This window comes from Tachysurus vachellii, chromosome 4, assembly GCF_030014155.1.
Source record: "Tachysurus vachellii isolate PV-2020 chromosome 4, HZAU_Pvac_v1, whole genome shotgun sequence".
NCBI lineage: Eukaryota > Metazoa > Chordata > Actinopteri > Siluriformes > Bagridae > Tachysurus > Tachysurus vachellii.
The window spans coordinates 26157134-26171568 of NC_083463.1; the positions used below are offsets into that span (position 1 = coordinate 26157134).

Below are 14435 nucleotides of genomic sequence, written 5' to 3' on the forward strand. Positions count from 1 at the left end.
TTTAATTGATAGCAAAAGCGCTGTAATAAATAGAGACGTTGGGCTGAGAATTGGAGAGAAGCCGAACCGCCAGCCGATTACCTGCTGGACTCGGGCCTCATCAATATCAGCCTAATTACAAAGCAGTTGTGGCAGTGTGTGAAACCAAACGAGCAGCAGTAGATTGGGATGTGGCTACGGCTATCCACAGATATTAAGGATTTTTGGCTAGAGGAAGAGAAGGAGAAGGAGGAGGGAGCTACCTAAGTATCACTCTATATACTGTGGTTATAAATGAAAAATGAGATGATTTAGATCAGATGTGTGCTCAGCTCATGCCAAAAATTTCAGCTATCATCACCTCATGCGATCGACAATAACAACCAATCGGAGCGAGCTTGACTAGCTTGATTATGTGAAGATGATCTTTCTTGTTCTATATGTCATGTATTTCCTTCTGTTTTAGGAAAAAAACTGTCCTTTAAAGTTCATTACAGACTGCATATAGTCATGGAAGAGTCTCTCTCTCTCTCTCTGTATGTCTCTCTCGTCCTCAGATGGAACCATTTTTCTGTCTGAACGTCCCCCTCGTTCCCCATCCCCACACACCCTCTTCACCAGAAGAGCTGCTGTATTGGGTTTCCATCCTGAAACAAGCTGAGGGTTACTTCCCTATTTCCCATGGATAAAAAGACCAATGTCTTTCCCCCCCTCCACTCCAGTCATGTGTCTAACCTTTTTCCCCCAGGTGAGTGTCTGAGAAGGAGGGGCAGTGAGAGGAAGGAAGCCATTACTGCGCAACGTGGTGCGAGGGGCCGTGGGATGCAGCTGCTAGACGCTTGGGAGGAAGAGGTCCTGGATCCCAGACAGGACGAAAGTAACCCTAGACTCTGGAAAGAGCCGAGAGCGACCGAAGAAAAACTTCCTTTAGCGCCTCATCCCGCTGCGCGTTCGCCTCTAATGGCCACCGGGGTTTCCCATGGGTCCCTCCACTGCCTCCTACCCTCAAAACTGCTTACATATTTAACGTTCTCATGTTTTGCTCCATGAACATAATTGGCTCCTGATGTTGCTTTGCAGAGAAAGGGGGAAAAATCATTTGAGAAAACCACGTACATAGTTTGGCATGGCAGATGTGCAAAAGAAGCCCCCTGTCTAATTATAAACACTTTGAACAACAAAGCAGCCACTGATGATCTCGATGATGATGATGATGATGATGATGATGATGATGATGATATCAGTGAAGAAATCACCAATCAAGCCTAAAGAGCAGTCTCTGAAAGAGAGGAGGCTAATAAGAGTCGAGTCTGAAGACCATCCTTTCTCTGATGAGAGGACAGGAGCTCTCTAGCTACCGCTCAACATCTGTGGAGGCAATTTAAGCCCACCGTGAAAGGTTAAACCACTAAAATCTAATATTTGCCTGGAGGGGGTCAAAGCTCCGCAATTACCAGGTCCACTCGGCCCGGGCTAATCAGCTGACATTGGGGGCTTGACGGGTTCCTGATCAGAACTCCTGTTCTTCTCGCTCGCTCTGTTTACTTATTAAATTCCATCTTGCGTTCAAGGAGCCATGCAGCAAGCAGCCACACTTCACAGAAACTCCAGTTAATCAGTAGTTTTGCTCTTGGCCTGTGAGAGGAAAGAGCTAAATCTGGCAGTTATTAACACATCCACTGCTTGACCAGATAACACAGACCTGCAGCTGGTAAAAACACTGGCATAATTTAAAAATCTGTTTTTGTCCCTTGTTAGCAAAGTGTACACTTTAAAAGTGTTGGTTAAAACATGCTCAGCTTGGTACTTGTTGCTGTTTTTTCCCATCTTTGATACCCTTAGCCCCTTGATTGAAAATCAAATATGGGATTAGCATATAATGCTTTATGATTGTCTAGGCTACACCCCTTTTTGAACAAGGCTTGGGGAACAATTACGGTAATTAAATGTGCCCGTGCTGGAAAAAAAAAGATAATTATGTCCTTTGTGTATTACACCAATTAATTACTATTATTTCAGGGAATAAAGCCTGTAATGACTTGGGAATGAGCACACAGTGTGGTTACTTATGTAGTATGAAGGAATGTTCTTGCAAAGTTTTTTTTTTTTCTAATATTTTAGTTTGGTTTTTAAAAAAATCCAGCAGGTTACACTAGGTCAATTACATATCATGGTTCCAGGACCATCATAGCATATAGAGGAAAACACAGGGTTTCTGTAAACCAACTATATAATGTGCAAATATCATTACAATTATTTAAATCGGGATGAGTTCTGGTTAATCTAAGGGAGCAGTCAAAGTACTCAGAGAGGAGCACCACCCCCCACCCCCACCCCCCCACTGCAAACCTCTGTAAAAATAAATGGGACTGAAAATAAAGCTAATGTAAAAGCAGTGAAAACTGCTGTGTTTCCTGCTTCCACATACACTCGCTTAGGTTGTCAGTAATTGAGGGTGGTCAGTCCTGAAAGTGGTGTGTGTTTAAGCACGCCAGCCCTTAACTGATGACCCGGATGAACCTACTAACTCCCTCCTGCTATTCTCAATTCGCTGCTTTCCAAATTACAAACACAGAGTTTAAAAGCTAAGCTAGAAACATGCCTGTGTGCTGTGGTTTCAGGCATTAATGCCTAAACTGAAATACCTGTGCCCAGTCATTAGTAATCTATTAAACCCTGCAACCTGAAATGGTTAACGATGCAGCCCTTGGAGCTAAACAGAGCTCGGCTCGTCTCTCTACCCCAAATCCCTGCCTGGTTAATTAGAAACTAATCCCAAAAGACACCTCCCTCCTCCCCATCCATATACACATATAAACACGCTCTCTGTTTCTCTGAATATACAGTAATACCACCAGCAGCATGTCCTCATCCTCCCCAAACATATCACCTAATTAATGCACATATCAGAAAGCATGTTTATCCAAGCTCAACTCTGTGTAGGACTACGTGTGTTAGTGGGTGTCGTTGCATGCTCGTGTATGTTTTAAGACTGGTCCTTCCCTTGCAAGTGATATTGACAAACCCATCAGATGAGGTGACAGCTAAAAGTCTTTCATACGCCTGAAGATGTCAGCAGACTCCAGAGGACACGGCCATGTCACCATTGATTCTCCAGTCATCCTTCCCCTCTTGTGCTAAATGTATTCCTCTTATTCCTGAGCGAGGCTGTTTAACATTTGGGAGGAGACAGGAAGCTGCAGTTTTGAGTGATTAATGGAGCTTCGGTAGTCCTCGGTCTGAGAAATGGATCTTACGTGAGATGGTGGTTCAGACAAGGGTGCAATGGTGGCCAAATGACTTCATCCACAAGTCTTAACAAAGTAAATTCCACCAGCAGATAACTTTGGTCTTGAACAAAATCATGCCTAAGCATCATACACTGACATGAAATACATGCTGTCAAGCAATACTAGACCACTGATATGAACTGGCTCATGAAGCATTCACGTTTAAGTGACACTGCTTTAGAAGTACATTGAAGAAGAATCCATAGATTCATAAACAAAGGTAAAAAAAAAAAGAAGTAGATTTTCATTGATATTTCAACTGTGCAGAGTCACATTTGTGATGTTGGCTTATGTTGGATTATGTTTTAAACCATTCACTTTCCTTGTTGTCTCTATATAGTCTTTAGAAAAAAAACTTTAAACGATCAGCATGATTATTTATTTGTTTATTTAAATAATTACATATATAGAACAAATAAAACAGTTTAAACCTATCAATAATTAAGCATCAGGTCATTAATCATAGCCCCACAACACTGGAGATAAAGTATCCAATTTTTAATTCCCAACACAATAATCAGTCATATTTCATCTAACAGTTGTTTGGTCCTGTGCAGAAACTATGAAATGAATCTAAACAACATCGCGCACTGAGCAAAACTTGTCCATTTTTTGTCCACTTGTCCTGTTGTCTGTCGACGTTTATATGATGTCCAGCAGGTGGCGCTGTTGGACCGTAAAAGCCTAAAACAGACACTCTGTGGCACCTCACAGTGTAAATCACATATATCTTAACATCATTCATATATGTAGCAGGCTGTTTTAAAGACTTACAGGAAATAAAATCACATAGTAATCATCTGTATTAACCTGCAGTTTCATAATTAATGTGCAATAGTAAATGGCAATTTTCTTAGCATTTGAGTCATTTTTCCTTGTAAGCTAGTCTTATTCTATTCCAAGCCTATTTCTAGTTAGCAGGGCACATCCATAGCATATAGTATTACCCCTCTAAGTAAAGTTCATTGATTTCTATCTCTTGAATATTTTGTCAGTTGTTGGTTATATTTTGTCTGTTGTTTATTAATAAAGAGAATTAGAGTCATTAGGATCTTCACCTATATACCATGTAATCGGTATGTAAGTATTATAAAGTGTATTGTACTATAATAATAATAATAATAATAATAATAATAATAATAATAATAATAATAATGATAATAATTATTATTATTATTATTATTATTATTATTATTATTATAACTACTAATATTAACTACTAAACTAATAGAATATTAACTACTAAAATATAACTTACTATTCTGATCAGGAATTTAAAACGTCTCATTATATTCAGAAGTTTTTGTTTTTCGACTTTTATTATAGATTATTTTACAGCTGTCTGGCAAAACAACCAGTGATAATAATAATAATAATAATAATAATAATAATAATAATAATAATAATAATAATAATAATAATAATAAGTATTATTACTATTGTTGTTGTTATTGTTGTAATAATAATAATAATAATAATAATAATAATAATAATAATAATAATAATAATAATAATAATATGTGGCTATGAGTCATAAAATCTACCAGTCAGGCGAATCTATCAAAACAACAGGTATAAGTTATATGTCAGCTTAATTATGTTTAAATAGCTAGATGTTACTATTAAGTCTTGCTGTATTACATAAGTACATAAGTGTTATAAACAAGCACACAGGCCTTTTACGCGCTTCCAATGCGTCCCTTTTTAACGGACGATGTTTAAAATGCTAAAGGGAAAGGGATGGTGTATATATATATATATATATATATATATATATATATATATATATATATATATATATATATATATATATGTGTGTGTGTGTGTGTGTGTGTGTGTGTGTGTGTGTGTGTGTGTGTGTGTGTGTGTGTGTATTATTGCTTAGCCAGTTTCAGTGCATATAAACTGCCATTACAACCCACAGTCCTATATGTTTGGTTTGTTCACCAGTAAAACTAGACGCATCCCAAAAAAAAGTTGTTCAGTATTTCCTCCTTCCTCCTCGTCCTCTAAATCGAAGCACTTAACGATTTGGAGAAAAACACATGATGTCTAGGTCTTTAATTCTTCTCAGCCTCACTACTGCATGAACACTTTATTCTGGAGGGGAAAAAGCCCCAAACCAGTTATTATTTCCAAACATCCTTAACATATAATAGGCCTTATTGTTCCATGAGCCGTCTTATAAATATTGGTGAGGTTTTTTTTACCCCCTGTAATATTCTAAACTGTGTTTTCCGAATGAAATGATCCCCAGCTCCGGTTCATTGGCTCGTTTCTCTCACCTGTCCTATTCTATAGAAAGAAAAGCCGGCGCGTCGCGTCACCCCGCTGCATATATTAATATTTGATTAGCGCGAGCCGGCGAAGGGCACGAGGCAGCCAGGCCCCGGGAGTAGATGCCCCCTCCGAAGGGGGTATATGATCCGAAGCGTGCAATTTCACCCTCTCTCCATGCCTATCCCGTGGCAGAAGGAAGGATTTTTTTTTTTTGAATGAGGTGGTGTTAACGACGAAGAATATAGCTATATCGGTACACTAGGCCTATTTGCGTTTTGCGTTTTTGCATTAAAAGGAGGCGCGCGACAGCTCATTAGACACCGTAAGAGTGCTGAGTGACAGTCGAGGATCCACAGCACTCCATCTAAACAGGCTAGAATCCCGATGAGAGCTCGCAGAGCTGATTATAAGTAACTACGAAGGAAAACACAGCAGTCTTGGATGTGGCCCATAATGTGTAACGAAAAAGGACTAAATGCATAATAAAGAGTGCAGATCTATGTTAGTTAATCCATTGAACGCGGGTAGGCTTTTTTTCTTCTAAGATATAGCACAATAAAAACGCTTTTGTCAATATTATCTAATATTTCTTCAGTTTGTGCAAATGAGTCCTGACTGCTGTCTTTATCTGTTTGAACATAGGTTGATTTCTGAGGACATTAATCAGAGTTCCCTTGTAGCCTGTGAAAAAAAAGAAACACCCGAGTTGTGTACATCAAGATTATTATTATTATTATTATTATTATTATTATTATTATTATTATTATTATTAGTAGTAGTAGTAGTAGTAGTAGTATTGTTGTTGTTGCTGCTGTTGTGTTGTTTATAATAATAATACTAATAATAATAATAATAATAATAATAATAATAATAATAATAATAATAATAGCCAGTTAGGCTGCTGTACTATTTTACTGCTGTTGCCTTTATGTTTCATATTTTACATAACATCGTGATTTATACCTGACGTGAACAACACCAGTTAAAAAGCAAATAAAACCCACGCTGATGCTTAGTCGAAAGTTTTCGCTGCCCAAAAGTACTAGACGCTTTTAAGGGTTTTTTTTCGGTAGAACAGAATTGCAAAGCAAACATATAGCTGTTGATATTTGAACACTTCTTTAAATAGCATTAAAACCTTCCAAGTTTTTATGTCGGAAGCTATTTCTTCGTGCATGTTATTATAAAGATTATATAGTCACATAGGGTTGTGCTTTATTCTGACTCTAGTCATATTTGTGTCTTTTTGTTGTTGTATTATTTTTTTTTTGACATTGTTGAATACTGACTAAGGTCACATGATTTATATAGATATTAACCTGTGTTAGGTTTACAGACACCTATTATAAAAAACACAATACTGTAAAATAAAGAAATAAATAAAGAAATAACTCTATTAAATCGTGCTACGCTACACACTCATTGTCACTGTGTTGTCCATTTATTTTTGGCATACGATGTAACACGCCCAAATTAATTCGATAAAATCATTAAAAAAGTAAGGTTTTATTGAAGGAACAGAGTTCTGGAGTCTCATAAAATAAAGTGTGCATAGTTCTTAAGTTCTAGTGGATTGGAGTTGGATCCCAAACATGCGATGGTGCGACGTCAAACTTTAATCCTATGACTATTTATGTATTATATTTATTATTTTTATATTTCCTATTATTTTTTTCCATAAAAAGAGGGACAAATCTACCTTAAGAGTTCCTCGGTTGTCCTTGTGCGGGAACCCTTAAAGATTCTATGTAAAACACTACAATATATGATAGGATCAGAACCTTTTTGAGAACCCTTAACTCTACCAAGAACCTTTTGAAGAACCCTTGTACATCACAGTCAATAACTTCCAGCAGTGGTTCCCATGGTGCAAGTTTTAAACAGATGACCATTCACACCAGAGCTCGTTTTGTAATTTATAAATGAATATAACAGCCTTGCACACGTATCACTTGTAAGCAACTGCGAGCAATAGTTTCTAGAATCCATTAAAACGCAAAGTTTAAGCTTCAAGGAAAGCAAACCTAATAAAATGACCCTGGGCCACATCGAGCCATAATCTTCTAATTCAGTTTAATACACAGTTTTATCCACAAACAACTCAAACTGGCACCGTCACTTTTGTGACAAGTGCAAACAACCAAAGTGGCTTGGAATTACGTGTCTTTTTGTGGATTTTAATTATAAAACACACTCTTTTCTCATTCATATACCAAATCAGCTTGAATGTCAGATTCCTATTACTGGGCACAAAGAGTGGAGATGCATAGGCTACTTCTATAACGTTGATTGAATTCAGTTGCTTAGCAACTAGTGTATGGGAAATCATCCGCGAAATTCAAATTTTTGGAGAGTTGGGGATTGTGCGTTTTGCTGAATAGTCAGCTGAAAAAAAAAGTTGAAGGATAAGCAATTTTCTCCCTTTTCTCACTTTCTCCCTTTCTCTCTCTGATTTTTTAAAATTTTGTACTCAAAATACGGTATTATTAAAAAATATATATTAACAAACAGCATTCATGACGCTTACACCTTCCAGTGTTGTGCTTGTCATTTTTTTCACCAAGCTTACTATTTTTTTATTAAGCCTGTTTTCTATTATATCCTGCATGCAAAAAAATAATAATAATAAAAAAAATAAATAAAATACTGCACAGGCCTTAAAAGCGTGTACCAAAACGAGTTGTGAATCTGCACCAATCATAAAAGCCTTCAGTGTTTTCCTTGTTATGCTAACTTTATTGGATTTTTGATACAGTTGTAAACTTGGTTTCTATAACTAACAATGCGAATGAGTTGTGTTACATTATCCAATAAATTTTCTAAACAACGATCCAACAAAGGATAATGTAAACAAAACAAAACAGATACAAAACGTAATAATAAACGTATTCTTATTGCATGTGGGCTGTTAGATATGGGAATGTAAATATTTTGGTGGAGTGCAGGATGCATGTTCACATGAAGTCTAAGAGAGAGAGAGAGAGAGAGAGAGACAGAGAGAGAGAGAGAGAGAGAGAGAGAGAGAGAGAGAGAGAGAGAGAGACTTCTCAATGGTTCCAGATTTTAGCACTGTGCATGTGCATTTTGTTAAGATATTCAAGAATTAGGGCTAAATCAAATAGAGGAAATCTATCACAATGGAAGAGAAGCAGCAATCAGGCATGAAAGGTATTGGAGGCCCAGTAATTTCATTGCTTTTGTACAAACTAATATGTATACTGCGCTCAAACTCGGCATCATTTTCGTTCCACGAGTACAACATTATCTGCTCAGTGCTGATGTGCAGCTACAATACCATAGAAAAATATAAACGTCTATCTTTGCGTTTTAGCGATTTAATAGGTGCATCCTGGCTTTGACAGCTGTGATAAGAAACCAGGAATTACAACTCAGGTGCACAGCAAAAGCGAGCAACTAAAAGCTAAACGGCTGTAAACACTCCACCTCGGACAAGCCTTCAACTTCTGCCCCCGTGGGATCGAGGCCCAGTGAATAACCCTGACCGCTGCTACACAACATAGCGCAAAAAAAGACAAGAGCACATCTCTAGGAAAGAGTATAAAATATAAAATATTTTACCCACGAAATGGAGTGATTTAAAAAGCCATGCTGCATTATAAAATAATTTAATCATAAACACGTCGCTCCAAAAATGGCGTTTAAATGTCGAGTTGTTAGCATCTACACAAGAGGCCCAGATGAATTAGCATTGAAGAATATATTTTTCATTCAAATAAATCATTCTAACTGCCACATCATTAGTTTAGCTCATTTGTTCATGTCTTCACAAAAAATCGCAAATAAATAAATAAATTCCACTTGAAACGTTCTATGTGTATAAACATCTGCGGTTTTATGCAAAACACACAATCATCATTTTTTGTTCATTCTAACAAATTTATTGTTCTCAATCATCTCTTACGGAATCACTACTAAAAATTAAATTACAATCAAATCATCACATCAAAATACCCTTTGTTGTCTACTGCCAAAGACTGATCTTGATTTGTGCTCGTTCAAAAAAAATACAAAAAAATTCAACGAAACAAATAAACAAATTGTCCAAAAAAAAAAAAACAAACAAAAAGAAAACAGGGTAGAGGACATTTTTTTTACACAGTTATGAAACGGGGAGAAATAAATTACTGTTTGGAATAGTTCATATGTATCCCGAATAAAATATTAAAACAAAGCATTTGAATGAAAATATAAAGTAAATAATTCCGATCAACGTCTGATCTAAGGAATCTATATATTGCCGGCTTTACATAGTCTCGTTTATTAAAACCTACCAAAGAATACTGCTTGGAAATGGCAGCATGGAGAACATCCACAGCTCCCGCAGAGGATTTCAAATAAGTGCAGCTGAGGAACCGAAGTCTTTTCAAACGTCTCTCTTTGATTTTTTTTTTGTATTTTCTTCAAAAAACAAAACAAAACAAAACAAAACAAAACAAAAAAAACCATCCGTGTGACGTTAAGTCCTTTACATAAAAACGTTCACAAAATATGATCTTAGAGATCTGAAAATGTGAGCAGTTTTAAGGGGTTTTTGTCTGTTGTGTTTAGGAGGACTGGAAGGCAGGAGGAAAATATCCCATTCCGTGTCTTTTGTGAAGAAAAAAAAAGAAAGAAAATATATTATAACGTGCAGTCTTCTCTGCAAAAAATAAGTCGGAAGCGTCGTGGATGCTGTTCTTTTCTTCTCTGTCGAAATTTCATCCCCTTTTCTTTTCTGAGGGTTTTAACGTCCCATCTCAATACATGCAATGACCTGCTTTCGGTTCCATCTCATAAACAAGAGTGTGTAGGGGTAGTGGGTAGGGAGGGAGGAGGGTGGCATTTCATTTTCAAATGATTTCGAAAATTTTCCAACTTGATGTCAATGCGCCAGAATTACCTGATGGAACGAACGTGTGGTTGTTGTCACCTTCTGGTCGCCCGCCTCGTTCGGCCCGTTTAAACTTGCATCTTTTAAGTAATCTACTAAAAAATGTCCCTGAAAGAAAAAAAGCAGACAACCTTTTAGGTTAAAGACATTTACGGGCCTGGAAGAAGGTTAAAGCGGGGCGATATTGGGGAAACAAAAGGGGGATTTTTTTGTTTTGTTTTTTGTTTCTCTCTCTTTCTGATGAAAAATATATAACACATCTGCAGTCTCATTCCTATTTACCTCACAATCACAGTATCAAAATGTGTTTGCTATCTTCATGATAGTCTGTGTCAGATTAGGTGTATATATAAAATATGTTTTTTGTTTTTTGTTTTCTTAAGTCTTGTTTATGCTTGCTCTACGTCTCACTGAACATTCGTTTGCAGTCCATGGAGGGGGGCGGTGTGTCTGCACTCACGTTGCCGACCTGCGAGTACACATCGTCCGGCGTTGGGGGCACTCCGGGCGGCGTCATGCGCTTCTCCTTCTGCCTGCGGTTGCAGAACCAGACGCGCACCACCTCCTTCTCCAGCTGCAGTGTGTCGGCCAGGGTGCTGATCTCCTGCGCTGACGGCTTAGGACACTTGAGGAAGTGGCTTTCGAGCGCGCCCTTGACGCTCACCTCGATGCTTGTGCGCTTCTTGCGTTTGCGGCCCTGAGCCGCGATTTTGTCGATGCTCGTCGGACTTCCCGTGCTCGAGTCGGCCTCCTCCAGCCACTTGTTCAGCAGCGGCTTGAGCTTACACATGTTCTTGAAACTGAGCTGCAGCGCCTCGAAGCGGCAGATCGTGGTCTGAGAGAACACGTTGCCGTAGAGAGTACCGAGCGCGAGGCCCACGTCGGCCTGCGTAAAGCCAAGCTTGATGCGCCTCTGCTTAAACTGCTTGGCGAAGTGCTCCAGGTCGTCCGAAGTCGGCGTGTCTTCATCCGAGTGTGCCTCGTGATTGCTAGGACCGTGGTGGGCCTGCTGCTGGTGGTGTTGGTGCTGATGCTGCTGGTGGTGGTGGTGATGATGATGCTGATGGTGGTGATGGTGAGGGTGAGAGTGCGGGTGCGCGCCGTGCTCCAGCTCTGGTGTGCCGCCTCGCACCAGCCCAGGGTGCACGAGACTTTGGCCGCCACTCAGCATGCCGTTTACAGTGAAGCCACCGGGTTGCGAGTAGATGAGCGATTGCTGCTGCTGCTGTTGTTGTTGCTGCTGGCTCGCGGTAATGGCGGAGATGTGTGCGGCAGCTGCGGCGCCGCCCCAGGGAGCCGCGTGCGCCTGGTGTGGACCTAAATGCCGGTGATGGAGCGTGCTGGAAGTGTGCAAATCCTCGCGCGCCGTGTTGCTCTTCACATCCTGCTGTTGTTGCTGCTGAGACTGTTGCTGTTGCTGTGGACTGGCCGCCATGCCTACCGGACTCGTTGACCAAGGAGAGGCAGCCTCGGCGGCAGCTACCGCGGCAGCGGCGGCGGCGGCGGCCGCGTGAGGCAGCGACGTCACCCATTGGTGTGCGTGGCTCAGCATGTGGCCGCCGTTGCTCGCTGCCGCCATCGCCCCCTGCATGAAGTCACTCTGCACCATTTTCACCGCCGACTCGCCTCGGAAGCCACCGGAAGACACCGAGGTCGCCGCGCCGCTGCCCGGCTGCATGCCCGCACCTCCTGAGTCCGAGTGTACTATCGAACCCGACGATAATATACTACTGCTGGGCAAATACGGATTGGAAGCCGCCGTGGCCATTCCGCCAATCTTATGAACAGCAGTTGATTAAAGCCCCCCTCCCTTTTTTTTGCAGAAACTTTCTCTCGCGCGCTTTTTTCGATGCAAGCAAACTGTATCTCATGAATTATTCAAACTTTAAAAGTCTGAGTTGGGTTTCGGGGCGAACACCATCGAAGTGCGGAGCAACAAATGCCAAGGAAAGTGTAGTGTGCACAGGTATAGGATGTAAAAATATCCGTGATCTATACTGTGCAATTTGAATATTCGTACAATTCAAACATAATAGATGAATAAAATGATAATTCCTATTTTCCTAGCCAGTGTCCGAAAGCCCTCTGAAGTCGTTAACAGTCTTCCTTGTAATCGCTTATGTTGTTTTTGCAATTTCTTGTGAAAAACAAAAAAAATCTCTGCGAAAAAATCTCCAACAAAAACAACAACAATAAAAAAAATAAAAACAAACAAACAAACAAACAAAACAAGAAAACTTTGCCCCGTGAGGAAACTTCTGCTGGTGGATCAAGGTGATATTTTGTCCTTAAAACCGTCCAAACGAACCCACGTCACCAAATGGAAAGATATTAACCGTGGTTTTTATTCGCTCCTTTTGTCATTTGGCCGCTGAGATTTCTCTTTCGCCGGTTCCCCCTTTTCTCTTTTCTTTTGCAGATTCTTTTATAGTGCTGTAGCGTCTCTCGTCTCTTTGTTCTGTTTTGATGTGTTTAAACCTGCCAAGCCGCTCCAGCTGAAGTACAATCCACTATTACAGTGTGAGGCGACGTCGCAAGGCTTCTTCCTCATTCGCTTGCTCTCTCTCTCTCTCTCTCTCTCTCTCTCTCTCTCTCTCTCTCTCTCTCTCTCTCTCTCTCTATCCCTGGCAGTTAGCTCCGCTCTGTCCCTCCCTCAGCGCTTGAGGACACGCGACTGTTTACCCTGCGCCGCGCGCGTCCTCCGCGTCTTTCTGCCCCCCTCCAAAATACGAGGAAGTCGAGCGCATGCTTCTTCCTGATTGGACGACAGCCGCTTGATTGACAAGTCTGGAATAGCCCGCTTCAGGCGTAGACCCCCACTTTCCAGTGATTTCAATTGGCTGTTTTTGAATTCAAGTAAATAAATCAAGATGCATAATGTGCGTAAAATAATAATAAAAAAAATAACAACACCACACATCGGAATAGATAGGCATGCCTTTCCCCGTAAGTTTTTTTTGCATCGTTTAAGACAAATAGATGTCTTTTATTGATCCCAAATGGATCAATGTAAGCTTGTGGTATATAGTTGGCATATAGATTTCATATAGAAATGAAGTGCAAAACTCTATAGTCCAATGACTGAAGGAATTACAACGCGAAAAAGATGAACATAATGAACACAAGGTACTTTAGAGAGCTGGAAATAGATTAACTTTTAATGTGAGAGGAAAGTAAGAGACGTGGTTCAAGTGTACACAATGCCACATGACAATTTATTAAACAGAAATGAACACAACTGTATGTTTTGACAGATAGGAATTGAATAAGTAGGTAAACATAGACATGAAACAGATTGCACTAAAATTAGAGGTCACTAAAACTGCTACATACTCAGAAATAACTATAATAAACTGTACTTTTCCTTGTCCCTATTCACCTTGTTCCTTAATGAATATGCGTGACGTAGGTGTATTTTAAAGCTTTATCAGTGATCCTTAAGGCCCATTAAGCTTATGTACGTTAAATTATATTTTAAGGTGCATAAGATACATACGAAAAGTCCAAAAGATGTACTTTCGATTGTACCACCCTAGTGGCAAGGAAAACCTTCATACCTTAATTTATTTCACTTTCTGACGTAAGGATCCCAACCCTCCTGGGATTGCACTCAAAGGGGCACTTGCTTGTGGCATCTTAAGAGTTAAATCCAGACGATGATACCAAGCGGAAACGCAGCGCGCGGCGCAGGCAACCCCACTGGAACAGGGTACGAGAGAAAGTGGCAACCAAACCGAGGGCAAATCTAAGCAGTCCTTTGAGGATTCGCATAAGACATGTCTGGTAATTCGAGTAACAGTACCAAGGAACGACATGCACGCCGCACATGCCATCTATTCATTTTACAACTGCCTGTTTCAACACTAGTCCCCTACAGGATGCAAGCAGGGGCATAAATGAACGTCAAATAATGAATTGGAGCTGGCACGCCTGCTTGGCAAAAAGAGGCCAAACAAAGCTGATGAGCACGAGACGATGATTTTCTCTCGTTAATG

At 40.0% G+C, this 14435-nt stretch overlaps 1 protein-coding gene across 2 annotated transcripts; it reads right to left on the reverse strand.

Moving 5' to 3' along the window:
* Positions 1–9544: 9544 nt before the first annotated feature.
* pou3f3b (POU class 3 homeobox 3b) lies at positions 9545–12962 on the reverse strand. 2 transcript variants are annotated; one of them, XM_060867172.1, is made up of 2 exons: positions 10910–12962; positions 9545–10548 (listed from the first exon to the last, which is right to left on the reverse strand). In XM_060867172.1, the coding sequence occupies exons 1-2, from the start codon at positions 12206–12208 to the stop codon at positions 10432–10434; spliced, it is 1416 nt and encodes a 471-aa protein (XP_060723155.1). In that variant the 5' UTR covers positions 12209–12962; the 3' UTR covers positions 9545–10431. The 2 variants fall into 2 exon arrangements, with proteins under 2 accessions (XP_060723155.1, XP_060723154.1); XM_060867171.1 differs by having other exon boundaries at positions 10901–12962.
* Between the last annotated feature and the right edge of the window lie 1473 nt (positions 12963–14435).